Genomic DNA, 23,252 nt, shown 5'->3' on the forward strand with positions numbered 1-23,252 from the left:
TAAGCCACATGGCTTTTTTCTACCCCCTTGCACGTTCTGTTGTTTTCTATAATTTTCTGTATGTTAACATTTTTTAAAGTGCAAAATAAAATCAATCAAATAAATTTGCAAAACATCTACAAAAGCTCTACATATTTCTTGGAGGTAGCCAAACTCTAGTTTTGACTTTAATTCTGTGCTATTAGATTTCATGTGGATTATTACCTGGAGAAATGATGTAGAAGAAGTCCTTGAAGTTGTCCATCCAGACCTCCGCTAGTCTCCGGTTGTTCTTGTTGATGATCTGTCCCGTCCCCCCGGGGAAGGTGTAGGGTGTGGCCTTCCTGAACACGTGGCCCACATGTGAACACGTCACGATCTCTAGGGTCCCGCCACACTGCCATATCTAGATGTAAAGAAAAAATGTTATGGCTCTTAAAGAAAAATGTGCATAATTATAGTCGCACCAAATTCTTGTCTTCTAAATCTTTCCCTTCCAAAGACTTACCCACATACCAAATATATAGTCCATCCAGCCGTTCTCCGGTTGTCTTGCACACGGAAATAAAAATGTAGCACATTTCTACACTTTTTCAGTCAAATTTTGTGAAAAGTGATCATACCACATTAAAGTAGGAACATCTACTAACTAAAGCCATTCTATTACACTGCTTTTTCCAACCGTACAGCTAAAAAACTTGTGAACAATTTCAAAAGCAATCCCTAAGTAAAACTGAATAATCAATGAATAAAAAAAGCTGTTAAGTTTATGTCTGTGCATTTTAAGTAATGGAAAATACAGCAGCAATGTCTGCTTCAATTAAAGAAGAGGGATAGAAGACAATTTGTCAGACTTACTCTGAATGAGATCTCCAGATTTTCCCCTCCCCAGATATCCATGCCCGAGTCGTACGTGCCGATCTCTTCAAAATAACTCTTGTCAATGGCAAACAGACCTCCAGCCATGGTGGGAGTTCTGGTAGGGGAAAAACATCAAACAAAATCACTTCTGTTACTCAAAAAGAAAATTGCAAAATAGACTGATTTTTAGCATCAACAAGGTCCACATGTTGGCAACTTTAGTAACTTGCGACAACTCTAATGGATATATAGTAAGGTTCTTTAGGCACAACCAGAGAGTACTGTAAATGTTCGCAGTAGTTTTATGTTCACGGTTCACTGCGAACATTTGTCCATTATAGTCTTAGACTACAGTCTATGATGCTACCGCATTCCTTACTTCCAATATTTCAATGTCTATCGGACACAATCATCAGGGTAGAATGACAGGAAACTAGTTCTAGCTCCTACTTGTAGGTGGCGCTGCAGCAGCAAGAATGCCGTACCAAACGTGGTCATTCTATCCTACCATTCTACCAAAGTCATTCTACCCTGATAAAAACCCTGATCAAAACATTGGAGGTAAGTACTCCGGGTTGTAACTAAAGAACCTTATTATATATTGAATAATTGCCAACCTGATGAAGTTATTTACGGACCTGTAATGGAGTTTAAGCCGGTGCAATGGCTTAGTGGGTAGAGTGTTCGCCTTGCATTCGGAAGGTCGTGAGTTCGATCCCGGCCGAGTCATACCAAAGACTAGACTAGTGGACTAGCCCCCTGCTGTAGTGATTGCGTTGTGTGTGGCCCAGGGCTAATGAAACAAGGATGGGCACCGACCTATGCGCCATCTTGGCGCGGGAAGTTTGCAAAGTTTTGCTGACTAACCTGAGAGGCATTGTCCTGTCCCCTCCCCTGCGGTCCATCTCCCGCTGTGGTACTGGGTACCACCTGAAGTTCAGCTTCCAGTTGAAGCCTCCGTATGTCATGTCTGACCCGGCCATGTACTCAAACGTGTCATCACTGATCACATCAATGATGGGACACACAACTGTGGTCCTGCAATACAATAGGGAAAAAATTAATGAAATATCATCAGTTTCAGTTATGATATTTGAAACTGACAGGTAAATACACGTAAGTGGGGCTAAACAGCTTCCAAGGGGAACGCCACATTCAAGTACAGATGGTTTCGAAAAGTGCCCGTTAATATTTAATAGTATTACACTACCTGCGTTTTTGCATGATGATAACTGCTCATCCAAGCCAGAGGGCTTGAGCCACAGGATTTTCAGGCCCCAGGATTTAAGTTTTGTCAACAATAGTTGATGCTTGTCAGTCAGACTAAATCAAACGCCAAACTTAAGTTGTAGTTACATGTATATGCGCTTATTTCTTTTAATTTTGTTTTTAACTGTACTCTGGAGGTGTCAGCCGTGTAAAGGTTATTCTAAATGATGTTGCCCACACCTCTCAGAGTTCATTCTGAGAATCTCAATAAATAATACAAACTGCAAAAATCTAGAAGTATAAAATCAAAGAAAGCTTTCATATCTTTTCATATTTTAAATGTTACATACAAATATGTAAATCAATCTTATGTGTGCATGTCAGACGTACCTGTCTTCCGCTATCCTTGTCAACAGAGGCTCCGCCCAACCCTCTGTGCACTCAATATGAGCGTCCAGGAAGGTGATGACGGGGCCCTTGGCCGCACCCGACCCCCTCAGTCTGGCCCTGATGAGCCCAGATCTCTTCCCCATCCTCTCCAGCTTCACAGGTACACCTGTCTCTCTGGTCACTCTTCTCAACCCTCTCTCCAGCTGAGACCCTAAATGTTCTGGGGGTAAAAACAACAGTCTTCTCAACCCTCTCTCCAGCTGAGACCCTAAATGTTCTGGGGTAAAAACAACAGTCTTCTCAACCCTCTCTCCAGCTGAGACCCTAAATGTTCTGGGGTAAAAACAACAGTCTTCTCAACCCTCTCTCCAGCTGAGACCCTAAATGTTCTGGGGTAAAAACAACAGTCTTCTCAACCCTCTCTCCAGCTGAGACCCTAAATGTTCTGGGGGTAAAAACAACAGTCTTCTCCACCCTCTCTCTAGATGAGACCCTAAATGTTCTGGGGTAAAAACAACAGTCTTCTCAACCCTCTCTCCAGCTGAGACCCTAAATGTTCTGGGGTAAAAACAACAGTCTTCTCAACCCTCTCTCTAGATGAGACCCTAAATGTTCTGGGGGTAAAAACAACAGTCTTCTCAACCCTCTCTCTAGCTGAGACCCTAAATGTTCTAGGGTAAAAACAACAGTCTTCTCAACCCTCTCTCTAGATGAGACCCTAAAATGTTCTGGGGTAAAAACAACAGTCTTCTCAACAAGGCTGCGAATATGAATTATGCATGTCCATAATGATTGGACAATTTGTAAGTTCACTACAAAATCAACATTGTATACAAACTAAAACAGCATCAAAAACTTTTTTGTCCTCCTACAAGGAAAACAAAATCCCACAAAAAGAGAATGATTTTATGGGGTGTGCTGACAATATATGAATAATGCATCATTTGATATCTGTCTGAGATTGGCAAGGCAGAAGTGGCCCTAATCAATGGGACAATTCTGGTCTATTGTGACCAGTCAATCAGTCAATCATTTAATTCAATGGTGATTAAATGATTGTGGTAGAGGGAAAATATAGGTTATTACTTTACTCTTGGTGCATATTTTTAAGATGACCCACATGTATATGACTGTATATCAGCACCTGATAAATAATTGCAAATCTGCTAAGAAATCATTCTGTGGAAAAGACTGTTTAAAAACTGCCTGTAGCAAATGCCTTTACTACATTTGGCACATTCATCTATCTTTACTATCTCCACATTGAAAATCCCTCCATTTCCACAGGCCTAGCAAACAGCTTCCCTCCTAGGGCTTCAAAGTGCTACCAGCTTGACCTCTATTAACCCCTACCTGTGGGAGAGTGTGTTGAGGAAGAGAGTCATTTGTAATGCACAGGAGTGCTTGTGAGTGGACAGGCACATGTTCATGTAACCAGTGCACACTCCAGGGTTAAGGGGGCAGCCTAGATCTGTCTATCATTCCTGGTTTCTCCTCAGCTCACTTTACAGGGCTGGTATGACTGAGAGGGCACTGACAGTCAAGCTAGTGTAAATAGAGATAATAGTTTTTGGTGTGTCCGTGTGTGTGTCTGTCTGTTTGTGTTTCTGGATATTTGATTTTAAACCTCTGGATGGGCTGTACCGATGTTTGGTGTGTGGATAGGTGTTGGAAGATGAAGGTCAAGGTCCACTTCAGGCCAAATTAGATAACTTGTTGTACACATACAATTGCTATATAATAGGATATCATCAAAAATAACTAAAGACAGATTATGAAACTCTTTATCATTGTCTTGTTTGTTTTCTGACTTTATTTCATAATTCTTAGAATTTCCTTTGTTTATCCTTTGAACAAAGATGTTCAGTAACATTGATTAATTTGCAGAACATTCCCATTTTTGTGAATTACTATAATTATATATTTCATGGAGTTTATATTTTCACTAGTGTTTGTGTGTGTGTGTGTCTGTCTGTCTGTGAACAAGATAACTCAAGGACTGCTAGAAGGACTAGTTTCATATTTGGTGTGTTGGTGAAGCGTGACGAAAGCATGAAATGATAAGATTTTGGGCACCCTAGAGACTTCTCTTGGTATTGCAGTGGAACTTACAGTTTTGCTATCTTGTGTTCTGAATATGCTGTGGACACAATCTTGGGACGTAAGATAGCTCGTCTGCTAGGGGAGAAGTGACGTGAGTTTGGGCCCTCTAGAGACTAGGGTTTAGAATTCCAGGGGCATTTTCCGAAGAGGGATTTGTTTATTTGTTTCTTGGACTTTCCATATGAAAAATGGTGACAGACTTTTCATTATTTTTGGGGTATGATATTAATAATGTTTCCTATACAAGGTACATTGTTTCAGAAAACCAATCTGTCTTACCTCTTTCACTGGCATCATCTACAAGAATGATCTCCTCCAAATAAGGGCGTGGTGTTCTGTTGATGATGCTGTTGACTGATCGCAGCAGTGTGCACCACGCCTCGTTGTGAAACACGATCACCACACTCATCCGAGGCAGCTCCTTAGCGTACGTCTTACTCTTACACCTGCAGTAAGAAAAACAAGGCATTAAGCTTTGAATGAAGAAAGAACCAAACATCAATTTAACTAAATTTTAAGTTCTTGCTTCACAGGGTTTTTTTTAGAAAAAAAAATTGGAGCAACAAGGAAAAAAAAATTGTAACAAGCCTGGGTTAAGGTCAAGGGTTCAGGTTGTTAAGTAATAATTACACCAACATGTGTAGTGGATTTTGAGGCTGAAATAAATAGACGTAACGTCACAAGTACACAATGAGTATTTATAAGGGAGATGAAAGTACTGAATGGAGTCAAAATCGGAATAGCAACGGCAAATCCGTGAACCAGTTATTAAATTTGTGTGGCGTAAGGGTTCGAAAAGAGTGATGTTTTTGTCATTTTACAGTGCAAATTTCACGTCTATGGGAGGTTTCGGATGGTTTAGAACCAAAAGGAGAATACATTGTCTAAGAGCATGAGAGATAGCTTTTTCTTGAACCGAGTTCCCAACATTTAGGGGTTTACCTTGAACAAAATCTTAACATTTAAGTCCAGCTCTGGTCCTGTATATACATGTGTAGGTACGCGAAACTAATTTTCAATTTTCACAGTGAATTTTATCAGGTTTACAGTTAAATAATAAATGTACTTACCCTTCCATCCTGACATCAGGTAGGGTCCTGTTTAGAGCAATCATCTCACAGGCCATCAAGTTAAACTGGTTGATCTTGAACTTCTCATTTTTCTCCTTTTCTTTTTCCTTAGGAATGACCACAGCCTTCCCCATCTCTCCTGGGCCGTCAGGGACACTGCTCTTGGCTGGAAAGACATCAACAAACCCGCTATTGAATGGTATTTCTTTAATTACAAGTACTGAAATAGCAACAGACATGTAGCCTGTGTGCCATCCGGATAGTAGTTCGCTCCTATGTTCGCTTCTGCTACCCATCTGGAGACCTGCACATTCAAACCGTTTGGTGCTAACGTCATCTAATAAGCGAATTAAGGAATATGTTCTAGAGCACTTGTTTGATGACAACAGGCCCTTCCGCAAACAGAAGGAGGACTTTTCAGTTGTTGGAACGCCTGTTGGAACGAGCGCTTTAACCCATTCCTTTATTCGCTCATGTGTAGGAACCAATCAGTACCTGCGTAAAAAATTTGGACGATTCCAGACTTTAACGTGGTCCGGGATCCCATATGGAACAGCAGAGAAGCGATATATACAGTGTATAATGAAGGTCAGAGATAGAAGCGACTGTATATAGTATACATGTATAATGAATGCCGGAGCGAACCATCTTCCGGATGGTACCCAGGCTAACACTTAGTAACAATCAATGTACTTGGCTGGAGGGAAAATAATCCATACAATTCATCCCAGCAAAATGTTTTGGAGACTGTACATTGTAAATGCAAAACATAAATACTAACATGACATTCTAACTTAATAATAAGGGCTGGTTCTGACGAGGAAAATTTCTGGTCCTACGACATTGACACATGTCAAAGTTGTATGTCTTTGGCATGTACAACACAGTTTTTGGTTCATGTGAACGTTAACACGCCTGCAGTGTTGGGAGACAGAAATTTCAAGTCAGCCATTCCCGTCAACGCACTTTTCCTCGTGTGAACACGCTGACTAGAAATTTTCCTCATGTGAACCAGTCATATCAAAAGCAATGTCACCAAATTGTAAGCCAAGGTACAGCGTTTCCCTCAGATATTGGCTGATCTTCTGGTGCTATTTTCAAAACACATAAAACTGGCGTTTCATATGCTAATAGTGGCTGTATCATACTAACCTTTATTACCTAGGAAGGATGTTTGTATGTGCTGTTGTTTTCTAAGAGGCCCCTTCACCCTACCACCTTTACTGACAGTGCTGTTGTCCATGTGTGCATGTACAATGTCATGTACGTGTGCTTGGATAGTAATCCTCTCCCCGCGGTGCAGTTGTGTATGTATGAGTGCTGTTGTGATTTTGTGTGCTTGTTGTTGTCCACTTGTGTCATTTCCTCCTGCACACAGATAGCAAATTTACAAATTATGACTATACTTGGCAATAAAAGAAAAATATAAAAATTATTCTCCAGTTTTACAGTTGATATAAGCAAAGTGTTACTTCAAGCAACATTAAATGGTTCTGCAATATTACAATTTCAGATTTTTACCATTGAAACACACAGGCGTGCTATACGCAACAATTCAGGCCTGGACCTGGATTGTACCTGACCTGAATATTCTGTACCCCTAGATACAAATTGCTTTGAATTCACCTTGTAAACAGAGCATTAATATTGCACCTTTCACAATCAGCTTTTTATTCTTTTCTGACATTTTTTCTTCTTCTCTTCTCCTTCGGAAACATTCTTTATTTTCACTGAAAATGTGGCAATGAAAATGCTGCCTTTCTAGTTTGTTTCCTGTGATACACTGTGCTCTATGGTTCAATTCGTAATACCAGCTTTGTAGTCCTGCAGCTTAGCAGCATTTGCTGGAGTTTATTTGTCTTGCCCTTCTGCATTAGTTTGAAGTCCCCAGAGGATGTTACCCATGAAATTAAGTCAGTGTACATGTGGCCTTACAGAAAATATGGTGATTCTTGCAATGAAATATCATTTAGGTAAAATGGGTTCAAGTCAAACAGCGCAAATTATGATTGGTGAACACTATAGCCCACCTCCAACTACCACTCTCATAACTTTTCATTTTGGCTGATTGAGAAAATGTGGGTGAACAGCTTTCTCTGGCAGTCCTATTTCTGAATCACAGGCAGGCAATCTTCCCTTGAAATTGGATTCTCAGTCTGGGTATACACAGGGGTGATTCTGAATGGTGGCATTTCACACATTTCTTATGGGTTAATCCTAGACAGATGAGAATGACTTCTCCCCTAAATAGGTGTAAATCCTCACCATTTCCAGACACTCCTGCCGTGAACATCCATATCAACCACAAACAGGTCAGTGGTCGAAATACCACCTGCATATGCAGGTAAAATTGGAGCTGTGCAGGTATTTGTGGTGTCTACCTGCAGCTAACCTGCACTGGTCCATGTACTGGGTTTTATACATAAATGTCAGGATGTTGGTTATTGGATGTTAGCACCTATAAAGTATAACAGAAAAAATAGCAATGGTTTTTGAACAATTTTAGTATGATCCATACTTCCTAAATTCTGAAGAGAGTGGTGCAGGTAAAATTTGTCTGGTGCGGTAATTTTCAATGTTACCTGCACTGGTGAAAAAAGTATTCCGAGCCCTGCCTGTGCAGTCTAATTTTTGCTATATTTTTTAGGGGACCTCCATCTTATTCTCATGACACTCATTGCAAGGGTGTGGTCATCAGTAAGAAGGTATCATTCAAAGAAAACTATAGATTTTAGCTTTCCAGTGATGAAACACATTATGCTAATCATAATGTATTATAAGCCAACAGAGTTCAACGTACAGACATATGCTCAACTTCAAGGGAAATTTTGACACCATTCTTTAGCGATACATACCTGAATCTATAGTGGACTGTCACCCTAGACCTATGTGTATACAATTGTACATGTATGTAAGGTTACAGAGTATAATTAAGTCTCTATTTTCATAATAATTTGTGGATATTCAAGCCCAGAAGTATCCTTCTTCTATTCAAGAACCAACAAAATAAGATGTTACATGGCCTGGAGCAAAGTTGCATATCCCTGCTATCACCTCTATCATACAAACTGCCAGTGACATTTCTACAAACTGCTGTTACTAACCCTTCCATCTTACGCCAATTTGGGAGGAATATTGATAAGGGTTCTGGCTGCTCGGCTGAAGAACTGCCCAAGGCTATGGTTGGAGGATAGGCTAGGGAAGGATGGAGGAGAGAGTCCTGGCCATCTGTGCAACCAGCACGCCCGGATGATGATGATTGATAAGGATGGTCACACAATTCAGGGCTCGAAATACTTTTTTCTGCATACCTGCACTGGTGCAGGTAACATTGAAAATTACCTGCACCACTTTTTTTACCTGCACCACTCTGAATTTAGGAAGTATGGATCATACTCAAATTGTTCTGGAACCATTGCTATTTTTCTTTTATACTTTATAGGTGGTAACAGTCAATGCAGCTAATATTACAATCCACATGCACCTACACCATGATAGGATATCTTATAGATGTATAAAACCTATTAGTATTACATGGACCAGTGCAGGTTAGGTGCAGGTAGACATCAGAAATACCTGCACAGCTCCAATCTTACCTGCACTAACCTGCACATGCAGGTGGTATTTTGAGCCCTGCATGTACAGTAGCAAATGCCTTGTCAAGATGGTTTTCTAAGTGGCTTCTAATGGCTCACTGAAGACTTAATTAGTAGGCAGCTACATTTTCACATGGCACTTCATCATTCACATTAGGTTCTGACATTTCCAATATGTTTGAAAGTCTTATCTAGGCAATTATGATTTCCTCGCATAAATAGGGAAAAAAATAACCTACATGTAAATGCACCTGCTCATTATCATCTTTCCAAGAACAGAAGCACAATCAAAATTGTACATTTGTATGTACATAACTGCAACTCTCCTAATTCCTCTGAGTACTGTACATGCAGAAATGTTTGCAGTGTTTTTTTGTTCACAGTTTTCCCAGTTGCCACTTCACCACATACTGAAAACCACAGCGAACATTTTTCACCCTGCACTATGTCACCCTGCACTAGGTTTAAAATTGTAGTGCACAAGATTTTCAATACGCAACCAGGTCATCTTGGCAGGAGAGGCACTTGTACAGCCTGTACATGTACCTTGAATGTTAGAGCGCAAGTCTTTGTCAGCGATATTTACCAACATTCAACAAGGCAGTATCAATCATTTTTGGTGGATTTGGTTTGGGCAGCATTTGATTTTTTTTCAACTTCTTTTTTTTAAATTTATATGCTGACTTCAGTTTTGGGGGTTGATCCCCAATATATTTAGCAGACACTCTGGACCTTATGGGATTTATGCCAGATAAAACAATATAATCTTACCCTTACCCTTAAGCCCAAGTAACTCCCTTCTTAACCCCCTCCAACCAAGCTTCCTTCAGGCACAGAAGAATTCATGACTTTCAAGTTTCTCTGAAAGCTTCAGATTTCAGAATTTTTGAGTGATAGATATGATCTTAAGCTAGCATTTTACTCCTAATGGGGTCTTTGTAATACTCCAGAAGCCATATTTAGCTTTCTTCAAGAATTGTGATTTCATTTTCATACCTCCCGCAAGGGACAGATGTAGGTAGACTCAAATGTCATTCAATGCCCCTTAATAGCACAAAACTCCACAATGGATAAAATCTCTTTGTACCTACGCTGGAGTACTGTTACAAAAGCCTCCATTCTCAGTACATGTAGGGATACCTACCCATTCCAGTTTTGATTTACTGATCACCTAAGCAAGAATCTCCAGAGTGGTCACTTCAGTTAAGCCTAGGTAACTGATTTCCAAGGGAATCCCAAAAAAATCATTACAAATCAAGATACAAGAAAATCATTATCATCAACACAGAATTGACTAAATCATATGTTCACAATTATGCAACAAAGTAGTGAGCATCCTTTAGCTTCCAGATCAATAAATCACACTAAGAGTTTAGGCAAACTTAAGAGAATGACAAACATACTCAAGAACAATATCCTGTCAAAGTTACAAAATCATACAAGGCCATTAAGTTAACAGTCATTGATAATGATCAGAAGTCAGACTTGATAAATGAATGTTTATGCAACAGATATAACAATGTACAAAGCAGCCACAAAAGTTTGCAAAAGATTATTAATTTCTGAGAAAACCCGGCCTGTTGCGTGGGCTTTTGCATATAGCAGCATATGAAGCTCTTAAGAAAGTACCGTACACAGATAAAGTATGCAGCTCCAATTCATGGCAGGTTTTGGACAAATCTTAGACTAGCTCTGTGGGGGTAGAACTCAAATAAAGTACACCAATCCTAAACACATTTTGTACAAGGTGAATTTATGATGCTTACAAATGTACTCCTCCTTTCTCCTATGTAATTCTGCACAAAAAAACAACCTTGACCAAATATCTTTACAATTCTTGACTTGAGTTATGTTGACTACAAAAATCCAAACACACAACATGACAGACAAACAGACATAATTAAAACAAGAGTTTGGAGACCTCATTTCTCCATGAAATTGTCTGATTATGTAAATTACTTTCACATTTACATAATCTATGCTTGGTTATGTACCCAAACATAAAACCACATATTCCTTACGTCATAAGCTATCTGCCACCAAAAAATCAAGACTAAAGCACATCCAGGTCAAAAGATACAAAAAAACGAATTTCTGCTGCAGTACCAAGGTCACATACCAGGGGGCCCAAAATTGACCTTGACCTTTGTCTTCCTAACACCTACCCACATACCAAATATCATCATATATATAAATTACTTTCACATTTACATAATCTATGCTTGGTTATGTACCCAAACATAAAACCACATATTCCTTACGTCATAAGCTATCTGCCACCAAAAAATCAAGACTAAAGCACATCCAGGTCAAAAGATACAAAAAAACGAATTTCTGCTGCAGTACCAAGGTCACATACCAGGGGGCCCAAAATTGACCTTGACCTTTGTCTTCCTAACACCTACCCACATACCAAATATCATCATATATAATCCATCCAGACGTTCTTGGGAGTTATGACCACAAATATCCAGAAACACACACACAGAAAGGCACACCCAAAACAATATCTCCATTTTTCATGGAGAAAACTATATCTCCATTTTTCACGAAGATGATCAAGGACTTCTTTACACTGTCCGTGAATGAAAATGCTTCATGACACTTTGACAGTGCAGTGGAGGTGTATTTTACTTTAACAAGGTGTAATACCCTCAAATAATTTAAGTAAGCAGCCCTTTCGTACCTCAAAACAACTTTTGGATTTTTACCATTTTTAAAAAAATGCGTACTACTACGGTAACCTTAATCAATAAAATGTGGTATGCCTACAGTATACTAAGCCTACAAGTGGTCCACAAGTCCATTGGCTGGATCATGCAAAATCCAGAAATTCTGCAGCAGTACCAAGGTCACATACCAGGGGGCCAAAAACTGACGATGACCTTCATCTTTCCAAAACCTACCCACATACCAAATACCATTATAATCCATTCCGAGGTTCTTCTGTTATGCTGATCACGAATATATTTGGAGACACATTCAGATCTTGACACAAGACGAATACAATACCTCCATTTTTCATGTCCAGAGGTAACAGATTTTATGGCATCTATACATGATGTAGCAAAATACATTCCATCAGTTAAAGTGTGTTAGTTCTACAGTCAAACATTCCATCAGCTCTGTTCCACAGAACAAACATCCTCCTCACCTAACCACCTCTAGCTGTCATCACCATAGCAACCGGGGTGGGGCAAGCCCACTGTGATAACAGGGGTCGCCATGTGTTTGTTCAGACCAATAGACAAGGTACAGTGTTGTAACAAGTGGCAGCTCTGATTGTTCCTCAGGGAATTTCTCAATCTGAGGAGTAAAGAAGTCAACCTGAACATATTGCTATGGCTAAAATGACAGAAATAAACTTTGTTGAAATTATTTGCATTTCATAAAGTAAATGTAACGTGTTAATGAATTGATATGGGCCAATAGCTTTTAAATGTAATAATTGAAAAATTGTAATTACTGATAAATTGTAAGCTTTTTCAGGTTTCTACAGGACTGTGTCTGTCTGACACAACACATGGAGGTAAAGCCCAACACCCAGGGCTCCAAATACTTTTTTCTGCATGCCTGCACTGGTGCAGGTAACATTGAAAATTACAAATTTTGCCTGCGCCACTCCGAAAGTATGGATAATAATACTAAAAATCATTCAGGAACCACTGCTATTTTTATCTAAATATACTTAAATTATAGGTGGTAACAGTCAATGCAGCTTATTTGTTTGTAAACAGCTGAACAAATAAATAAATAAAATACAATCTACATTCACCTACATCATATGACATTCATGTATAAAACCTAGTACATGGACCAGTGCAGGTTAGGTGCAGGTAGACACCAGAAATACCTGCACTGCTCCAATTTTACCTGCACTAACCTGCATATGCAGGTGGTATTTCGGTGCCAACACCTGACACTGTAAACATGGCATATCATCATATACTTCCTGCACAGCTCAGTGAATTTCATACAACCATCGTAAGCTGGGATTTAGTGCCCATCAATCTTTCAGAGGACCATGCATATGGCGCATGGTTCCGTGGCGTCTTTTGAGGATGGAAGTTTTAGGAAGATTGAAGGAGATGGATCCTTCGTGGACACCTAAGATGTCTCTGAGTGCTCGTTATAGATAGCGGGCAGGCTGTTACCTCCACCAGCCATTACCCTGACTCATGACGATCTGCGGGCATATCTTGTAGCGAAAGGTCAATCTGCTGTCGTGAAGCGAATTTCAAGCATATTGTTACTCAAGACCATTTTATGACAGCTTCAGTCTTGGACTGAGATATACGTCAAAACAAAACGGATGGAAACCTTTCACTAATGAAAGCTATGTCAGTAAATTTTTCTTTCAATTAATTATTTCTGATCCTGCTATAATATGCAGGCCTCGAAATTCATTTTTTGGATTAGGTGCACTGGTGCACCCAACCTAAAAAATTGGGTGCACCAAACAGTTTTTAGGTGCACCACATGAAATAATTAGAGAATCTCAGACATCTTCCTTTATCTGCAAAAAAATGTCCTGTTCAAGTTGACAGTTATTTCTTGACTATGATTTGTACACTACACAAAAGCCTTTGACAAGGTGATGATGGGCATCACTCGTGGCCAATCAGAACGAAGTTCAACTGCACGTATTCTCCACTATAGATCGGCTTGAGGTAACCTTTTGAAAGCTGCCAAACATTTACTTAATGGCACATCTCCGTCTAGCCAGCAGGGTCCAATAAAACTCACGTATCAGACATGGCACTAACGATGCCAGAATCTGTAATCAATTTTGGGAAATGATGCGTCACAGGACACTACCTCTACCATCAATTGTAAAACTAACAATGGGTCAGGCCAACGTGGAGGGCCACTAAGGGCGGATATCGGCAAGGCTAAAAGGCATCCTGGAAAATGAGGGTCTCTTCAAGATCAATAGCAAAGTAAGGAGATACATGACTAGCACTGAGAGGTGGTTAGACTCAATGGCCTTTAGCATGACAAGTTCAAATGAGTCATTTTGCAGATATAGATTGATTGGGTGCTGCTATTTGAGGAGCCTTTGCAAAGCAAAAGAGACAACCTGATTGGACCTGGAGTTCAGCCCATTCAGAGCAATATATTGATTGAAAGTTGGTATAGAATAAATTCCAAACCAAAATGCCAAAATCAGAGTTTTAAATTCAATAATAAATCACTTTTTTGTATGTAGATTATAGCTTGAGAAACAAAGGAAGGTATTTGAACTAATTGCTTATATCTATAATTCATTTATATTTCAAACCTTTACAGGCTACTTCAGTAGGATGAAGCTTAGCATTGCAAAATGTAGCCTTTATCCATCTTTGCCTTATCTTCTTTATTTTCTCTGTAGAGTACTATGTGTATGCTATCTACAATATATCCTGAAGGGCAAACTATATATACTATAAAAATAAAATTAAAATAGAACTTCATTCAGTAGATTGTACAGAACAATATCGTAACTGTATCATACTGATTACTAGCATCATAACTACATTACAGGTAGTATTACAACTGCATTATGCTGAATATCATAAGACAATTGACATTAATGCGCTCCACCTCAACAGCCTTAATATGTCAATTGGAAGAAAAAGAACCAACGCCATGCCAATTTGATTCGGGAACAAATGTTTGCATTTTCGACATCAGCGCACACTGAAAACAAAGTCAGAGGACCAGGTTGCTCTCTTGGTGCACTCAGTTTTATGGAGTGAATACATCATTACAAAACTGGGAATCAGTGCACATTGTTCAGAAATTGTAAAAGGTCGTCATAGTAACACACCAGCCACTCAGAGACTGTGTCCCTCGTGTCATGAAAATATTGAAGAATGAATATCACTTTGTTATAACCTATCCTACTTACAGTAAAGAGAGAGAAGCATTATTCAACTTTAAGAATATTAGAGCTAAAACTGCACCTCCCTTTAGCTTACTGGTACACAGAATGACATTTTCCATATACTGATTGTACAGATATCATGTTCAACTTATAATATATATATATCTGCCAATTTATTTATAAATCATACCTTATTCCAAATGAGAGACCAGATCACTCATACAAAACTGTATTGTAATCAATAATGCTTTGTTGTTCGGTATGTAGCCTCGTACTAGTACTATTGTCTATATACATGTAGCTACATGTAGTAGTTGTTATTGGTTGCCATATATTGTCCCTTGTGCGATTGCAGTAAAGTTTATTCATAACTGTATTATACTGAGTATCAAAGCTGCATTATACTTCTATGTATCGTAGCTGTATTATACTTCTATCAATATTATAACTGTATTTTAGTATTTTTACTAAGTATCATAGCTGTATTATACTGAGTGTTATAACTGTGTACCAAACTGAAGAATCCACTTATGACCCAAAGCCAGGCAGTCCAAGATGTTTTTGGCTGTCTTCCACATTGTGTATATACTTTATTACTCCACAAAGGCTCTTTTCAGTCCAAGATTATTGATTCCCATCTCCCAATTTACTCCTAAACTCCCCCATTCCTTTCTCTCCATTACCCTAACACAATGGTGATCAGAGAAAGCAAAGTTTGATTTCTTGATAGGCCCTGGGAATAAAATATTCTGTTTCCAGCTACCCGACTGAACCTAGCAAAAACCTGCCAACCTAAGCTTTTTATTTTCACTCCACCATACCCCAGGTATCTTACGGAGTGAAAATATTGTTTCGTCACATTTCTTCTTCTTTTTCTCCTGCCGCGATCTTTAAAGGGATTCATCTCCATCATTCCTGGACGGAATGACATGAAATTTGTCACAAGGGTAGAGTGGGCCAATACCGCAAACATTTTTTGATAGATAACCTTTAAAATGATTTCATTGAAGATTTTTTCTTCCATGCCCAGGTCTTAAGGACACAAAATTTGGTATGATAGTGCATACAGTATGTAAAAATTCTACCTGGTATCTGAGTAATGAAGTTCAAAACAGACATCCTACATATTTTACACCCTAAAATTAGGGCTTTGAACATGTAGTAAACATTCGTAAATTTCTTTGTCTTCATTGTTCAGTTTATCAAGACTTTTACTTGCACAATGTACTGCAATCTCTTTTGATTGAATCTAAAAGAAAAAAAGAAAGAAAATCCCTATCATTTTTTCAAGACCCATATCTGAAACACATCATTAATTTTCCTAGGCTTGGTGTCCAAGTGATGTTTGGAGTATGCATGACGGGATATTATAAGATATCAGAGCAGTCTGCATAGCAGGACCACATTTTCTCTGATTGCCTCCTGAGTTACAATCAATAATACATCAACGCAAAGTACCATATTCTACTGCAAAAATGCTTTCTTATGAAAATTGATTGGTGACTGACACTGATATTTGCTGGCTGACGTGACATATAGCCAGTGGGCAGGGTAAGTAAGGAAGTTGGGAAATAGGACACGGCTTAGCAATGAGTCTACACTGTACCTGTAACAAATTGAATGCAGGTTAAGAAGGTTGTTAGGGTTAGAATGTAACCTTCTACCATGGTGCCATCATCTGTCATTGATTACTGTATACAGGTCACATCTTTGTTCTTTTCACATTGGATCACGCAAGGGATCATGGGAAGGAGATCCTAGATAGCCTGAGTACTGTAAATGCAGAAACTTTTGCGGTGGTTTAATGTTCGTGGTTTTTGCGGTGGCCGCTTCACCGCGAAGTTAAAACCACCGCGAACATTTTTTCATGGCAGTAAGAGACTACGATGCATGGTGCTACTTAAAACCAACGCGAAAAATCTTTTTTCCTGCTACCCAAAATTAAATCCCCGCGAAATTAAATGCATTTACAGTATCAGCCTTGTTTTACCCAAGGCTATGTATGTACACTTCAGATATACAGGTGTTCGGAACAGCTTAGAGAAGGCCTTTACAACACTGTTTTTTAATGTTAACTTACAGTCAACCCTATTCAGACTGACTGTCACTGAGCTTTTTTGGTCAATCTGCCTCTTGTACTCCTGCAACGACTTATGAGCACCAAATTTTCAGAAAATGATGTAGACACAAAATAGGAGCAATGTAAGAAATTTGACGTCATTATGACGTCATCAATTTGATTGTATTGGCTGGAACCATGAAAAATGGCTATTCCCAGAAAACTTCAAGGTATGCACGAAAAATGTTACAGCAAGTGTAGATATTGGATAACAACATAAAAATATCTGCCAAGACTTCAGTTGTCAATAGCAACATCAATGACATGAAAATGATGTCATAAAATTGCCTCATACAAACCAGCGGACATCAATAAGATCCGCCAACTTCAATTTTCAAAAATACATTTTTTTCAGCAAAAAATCACAAAGAGTTCTGATGAATAAATGATAGGTATTTATGAATTTTAAGGGATAATACGCTACTAATATACTTGGTACGATTCTCTGCCATCTTGGGTTTGGCTGATGATGTCACTAGATTAGCATAACTTATGCAATTCAATTTTTAAGAAATCAACTAAATTACATATGACTTTATACCTGAAATAAGACAGCATTAGCAGTAATGCAGCAAGAAAATCTTAAAAATACATTGTTAAACTGAATTTAATGATGTTCGTCAAAAAAGCCTGTTAACATCCAGCAGCCCTAAATACTGGTAACTGAATTCTGGGAAAAGTCACCAAATTTAGTGGCTGTAGTGTTAGCCGTTCAGGTGTTATGTGTCATCGAAGTTGGACAGGCCTCAAAAGTAGGGTTAAACTTAAAGGACATTAAGACCCTGTTCACATGAAAAAATTGCAAGTGAGTTAAACAAGGAATCCGATTGAAATTTTCTATCGGATTAAAAAAAATGTGTTCACATGAGTTTTATACAATCGGATTAAACTCAAACTTGCGACCGCGACCACACAATCGGATTAAACTCTTTACCGCGGCACGCGTCGTGTTTCCAACGACCACCGCGGGCACGCGTAGTTTTTCCAAAATGTTGCCAGACTACCTCATAATTCTGAAGGATGTAGCGACATCGATATTGATTATAACTTGAGAAATAGGCCGGCTTTGGTCAGATTTTGACGCGTCGATGGTCCGCAACACACACTGACAAAAGTGGCGGCCTCTGGGTCATACGGGGTCATTGGGATAGTCTATTAGACTGGGGTTGGAAATGTTACGCGCGGTGTGATTATACTCTACATTTGACTATATAAAATGTATCTGTTGCAGAAGTTGCATAAATAAGGCAAACTGCTACCAAAACATTTGACTTCATCACGTATTTATCTGAAATAAAAGTCTGTGTTTCGTTTAAAAAAACTGCTCGCCCATGCTTGCATGCAGTGAAGTGACCCAAGCTCGAAATTTCTGTTTAGACACGCTTCCGACTGCGTTTCTCGTAGAATATTTGCTTTTTTAGTGGTGTTGGGACATTGGCTCCAACAACAGGAGAGAAACGAAACCATACATGTTATTTTCATGGGCAATATTGCCAAAATTAACCAGTTGGTCTTCTCACACTGCCGATTTTTGGAAAGAACCGGTGCACATGTTCCGGCGAATCTTGCGGCGTCCGGTTGTTAACCATAGCGGTAAGATGATTTTGCAAGCGAACTTGCCCATAAACTTCTTTTCTAATCCGTGTATCATACTTTTTTTGCCATGTTGTAGGTATGGTTGTATATCTAATGTCCACTGTACCCGTATGTATGACGTAAAAACCATGAAACAAGCCCGAATCCAATCCAATTGTGTTCACATGGCCGATTCCGGTCAATCGGATTGCGCGCCAATCGGATTGCGCGCGCTGAATCCACCTCCCGAGGTGGATTGCAATCCTATCCAATCCAATCCAAAATGGGCAATCCAATCGGATTAGTTCTGTTCACATGGCTTTGGATTGGTCATTTTAATCGGATTCCTCGTTTAACTCACTTGCTTTTTTCCCATGTGAACGGGGTCTTAATGTTGCTGTGTATGTTATTGATATACAAAGCATGGTCTTGATAAAGTCATGTGTTACATGACCTTGCTACAATTATCTACCCTTACAGTCCATGGAGTCCTTGTATTAGTTGTAACACATGGCATACACAGACCACCCCCGCTGTTGTAATGTTATGGTTTGATTCACATGTTTATGTAGATTGCCATGGATTTCCTTACGTCAGCTGGAGTTCACAGTTGTAACTTGTATAAAGAAACTACTCCCAACACACAGTACAAATGTCTATTTGTACCACACTGAAAACATTACAGCCCTTAAAATATAAATGCAGTAAAATGTAAATGAAGTACATTGTATAATCATCCATCCATTCACCTCCAATCATAAAGGGACATTTGGTATTGATCATATTCATAAATAATAAAGAAATGGATCAAATGAGGAGCCTTACTTAGTTGTTGGTATGTCTACACCTTCAAGTTGATAATCACAGTATAATATAGTCCCAGCATGTACTTAAACTTGTTCATGTTCAGGTCTGCTTTCAGATCCAGAGGATCAGGTCCAGGGGGTGAACGATTATATTAGATGTGTGGCTAAAACATATATACACATTTTTTGGGTTACCTGTTGGCATAAACATTACATGCAATTTGAAAAAAAATATCAGTAATTAATACAGCAATGTTTCTTCTTTTTTCTAGTGCAGACTTGACAATTGAGAATCTGGTCTTTTTAGGTGGTTTACAATATAATGGGCCACTCCAGACACCAACACCATAAGCCCCGCCCCCGTTTTAATTTCAAACACCTCAGTGAAAAACGGCGAGAGTTGGACAAAATTGGCCGCCGCCACAACGTAGCTATCAATACTGATTAACTTGGGTTTAGCTTTATGGGCCCTGAAATCCTCATAGAACTAGCCAAAGAAAAATGCTATATGCCTTCTTTCTTGATTCACTGATTGCAGTCGTTTGAGGAGTGTAGTCGTGGTAAGGGCATTATAATTTGAGTCATACTGATAGCGGGAGGCCCTGCATGGCACTACCTTCTTGGTTGGCAGGAGTGTCCGGTTTCTGAAATGCAGTCGATGCACGTGTATACTAGTATAGCAGGATGCATGTATCTGTGACAGGTTTTCCACTGCATTTTGTTGCATGCATGGCCGTTGCATACATGCCCAGGAGAAGAACGAAATGAAGAAAGTAGTTTGGGCACTCTTGTACCACATACCAACTGTAGGGCCCTACTGCAAAGTCAGCTTGTGCAGAGTCTCCTATACCGTATATGTACCCTGCTTCACACGTGCATCCTGCCCACCAACTAAGTAACTTGCTATGCTATCCTTCCCAAAACAACTGTACTCCATCAGAGTAATTTTCAGCAAAGAAGGCATAGCATTTTTCTTTGGCCATTTCTGCATGCCCCAATAGGGCCGTATTTGACCAAGGTGTTCAGAATAGAACAGGGCATTCTATTTGATCGATATGGCATTTGACTGGACTACATGTACTCTACTTCCATTCTGAACCTAAACATTTTTTACACGTTTAGTGTACAGGTATGCAGCGCTACCTTGATTACCAGTACTAGTGCACAATACTCCCAGTTGGTATTCCCTCCATAGTACTAGTGATGTTGTGGTTTACCCCTAAAGCATCCCGCCAACAGTATTTATTATGTCACACGCTCGTAACAATGTTTCTGCCTCGACGCTCACCTTCTGCCAGTGATAATAAACGAGGCACCTTGCCAGCAGTGCTGGTAGCGGTGCCATAATTTCGTGATTAACTTACGGGCGGGCCGCCGGCATGACACCAGCGTCTGCACGCATCCTTTTTCCATTTACCACCACTTCTGCTCTGTAACCAAAACAACCTGACTGGGAGAAGAGCACGCCCATTATGCTGAATTGCAGCCATATATTTATGAAAGAAATGATCACAATCTTCACATGGTGGAGTCAGAAGGACTTAGCTCAGCACTTAGCCTAGCATGGTTTATCGTACACGGAACCATTTGTTACTACTTTAAGTACCCCAGTAGCTATCTCCAAACCAACAGTGGAGAATGAAACTGCGGATTCAGCGGCAATATTTATTATTCAGTGGCAACATACCCTTGACTGCCCAGACAATTAAATCGACTTCAATGAAGTAAAACGTTACAAACAACAATATTGATGTAAACTATCACGCATTAACAGCTCACTATGGAGTTATTCAAATATTTAGAAAATAATGTTAGTATTCTATTCTATTATAGAAAAGTCTGCTTTACACCTGCAATAACTCTTGCGTTACCAGTTTGGGTATATCGTGTTTGACAGCATTTCATGTTTGTGATCTAGTGTGTGTGGTGGGGGGTGGCGGTGTTGATGTAGCCTGTCAATTTCATAGAATGATTGACAGATTGCTGAAGGGTTGATTGACAGCTGTGAAGGACAAGAACATTTTGTTTCATTACCTCTCACTTTAATGATAGTTGTGGATATAGATGCAGCATGGCCTGTCTACTAGTACATAACAGAATGATAGGCTTTAGAAGGTAGCTGTAGATTTGACAGTTGTGACAAACCAGAACACTACTTACCGACACTGAGGATGCTGTTGATGCCTTTCTTGATGGGTCCTGGTCCAGGTTTTCCTTTTTCACACTGAGTGTCGCACTCGGAGTAATACAGTATCAACATCACGTCCAGCATGAACCAAACCATCGACGTGGCCACAATCACCTTACAGTAAGCTAATCTTCGAGCCATTTTGATATTTCTTTCCCGAATACTGAGATAACCAAAAGTAACTGTGACGTTTGTAGGAGAACAGCCGCCCGTTTGCTACCGGAAACGTTGAGAGAAAGTTTGCGGTGAGAAAGCTCGAATGCCCCGCGGAGAGCTGAGGGTGGGCTCGGTACAACAACTCACCCTCCCGTCACTCTTACAGTACGCACGGCTGGGCCTCCATCGCGTATAAATACTGAGACGACAAGGTACAGTTTGACGATTCCCAGACTTCCTAGAAACGCCCTCACTTCTCGCAATTTCTGTCTCGTAAAAATGGGATCTCTCAAATCCGGAAGAGAAATTCTGGGCGGCCCGCTGGATTACGTTTTGCTGGGATCGAGCCCACACGTTGTTCGGCAAAGCCAGAATAATTCTCCAGCCAGGGACCCAGTTCTCGGACACCTACGTTCTGATTCACGAGACGTCTTGCAGAATGTTTCCCAACAAAGTGTTCCGCTCATAACAAGTTGACAAACTTGAAGACTCCCGCCCATACACTTACGAAGTTGCGGTTGTCGCACTACACATTGGGTTCTCTTGCCAGTTGTTTTCGCATAGACCAACCTCCTTACGAATCGCCAGAGTTAAGACAATACGGCGAGGAAATCTCTCGCTAAGAGTCCTGTCTGATTCTCACTAAGTTCTTCGCATGTTGGCTGAGTTTAGAGGGGTTTTGTGAGCCCAGCAGAAGAGATTATTTCAGCTTACGTGGCCGGCGGGTGAACTCCTCCAACTTGCAGACAGGAAACAAGATGGCGGAAATGGTCATTAGCATATATCCCGGCATGCTCTCTTGCCTTTCAAAAAGATTTCCCGCGAAACTTCCACGTGTGCAGTGGGGATTTAAACTATAACTGTGAATTTAAATTGGACATTTCCGTTGTGCCATTGGGAAAGGCACTTTAGGCAAATTTCCTCACTTCACTCGGGCTCCTAAAGAAGTGACATGAGTTTTAGCCGCCCGAGCGGCTAGGTTTGGAATTGCCGGGGCATTTTTTTTTTTAATTTCCGAAGAGGATAAATCAAGAAAGGAATAACGGATTTCATGATTTTCGGAATGTAGGTAGCTTAGACCATAAATTACAAAATGAAATATTAATTATGCAAAAAGGACATTTGCATAATTAATCGAAATATGTATTTTTATATATTTTTTCGATGTAGCTCTTGTCCCTAATTTTGGATTTGTAAGTACATAACATCCCAACTCAGACTCTTTGCTGATGACTGTCTCGTTTACCGCCGCATAGTCCGTGACGAAGACCATTATGCCCTCCAAACTGACCTAGATAATCTTTGTATGTAACAGTCAGCATCCGTACCTAGGT

At 39.8% G+C, this 23,252-nt stretch overlaps 1 protein-coding gene across 2 annotated transcripts in view; it reads right to left on the minus strand.

Moving 5' to 3' along the window:
- LOC118423860 (polypeptide N-acetylgalactosaminyltransferase 13-like) overlaps positions 1-22,703 on the minus strand; it is a 37,565-nt gene extending 14,862 nt beyond the window's left edge. For both annotated transcript variants that reach the window (XM_035832153.1, XM_035832152.1), the window contains exons 1-7: positions 21,735-22,703; positions 5,613-5,778; positions 4,822-4,988; positions 2,440-2,659; positions 1,708-1,878; positions 838-955; positions 205-385 (exon numbers count right to left, since the gene is read on the minus strand). In XM_035832153.1, the coding sequence (XP_035688046.1) occupies positions 205-385; positions 838-955; positions 1,708-1,878; positions 2,440-2,659; positions 4,822-4,988; positions 5,613-5,778; positions 21,735-21,903 (1,192 nt within the window). In that variant the 5' untranslated portion in view covers positions 21,904-22,703. The remainder of the gene's footprint in view (positions 1-204; positions 386-837; positions 956-1,707; positions 1,879-2,439; positions 2,660-4,821; positions 4,989-5,612; positions 5,779-21,734) is intronic.
- Between the last annotated feature and the right edge of the window lie 549 nt (positions 22,704-23,252).

The sequence above is a fragment of the Branchiostoma floridae genome, chromosome 10 (genome assembly GCF_000003815.2).
Source record: "Branchiostoma floridae strain S238N-H82 chromosome 10, Bfl_VNyyK, whole genome shotgun sequence".
NCBI classification, from domain to species: Eukaryota; Metazoa; Chordata; class Leptocardii; order Amphioxiformes; family Branchiostomatidae; genus Branchiostoma; species Branchiostoma floridae.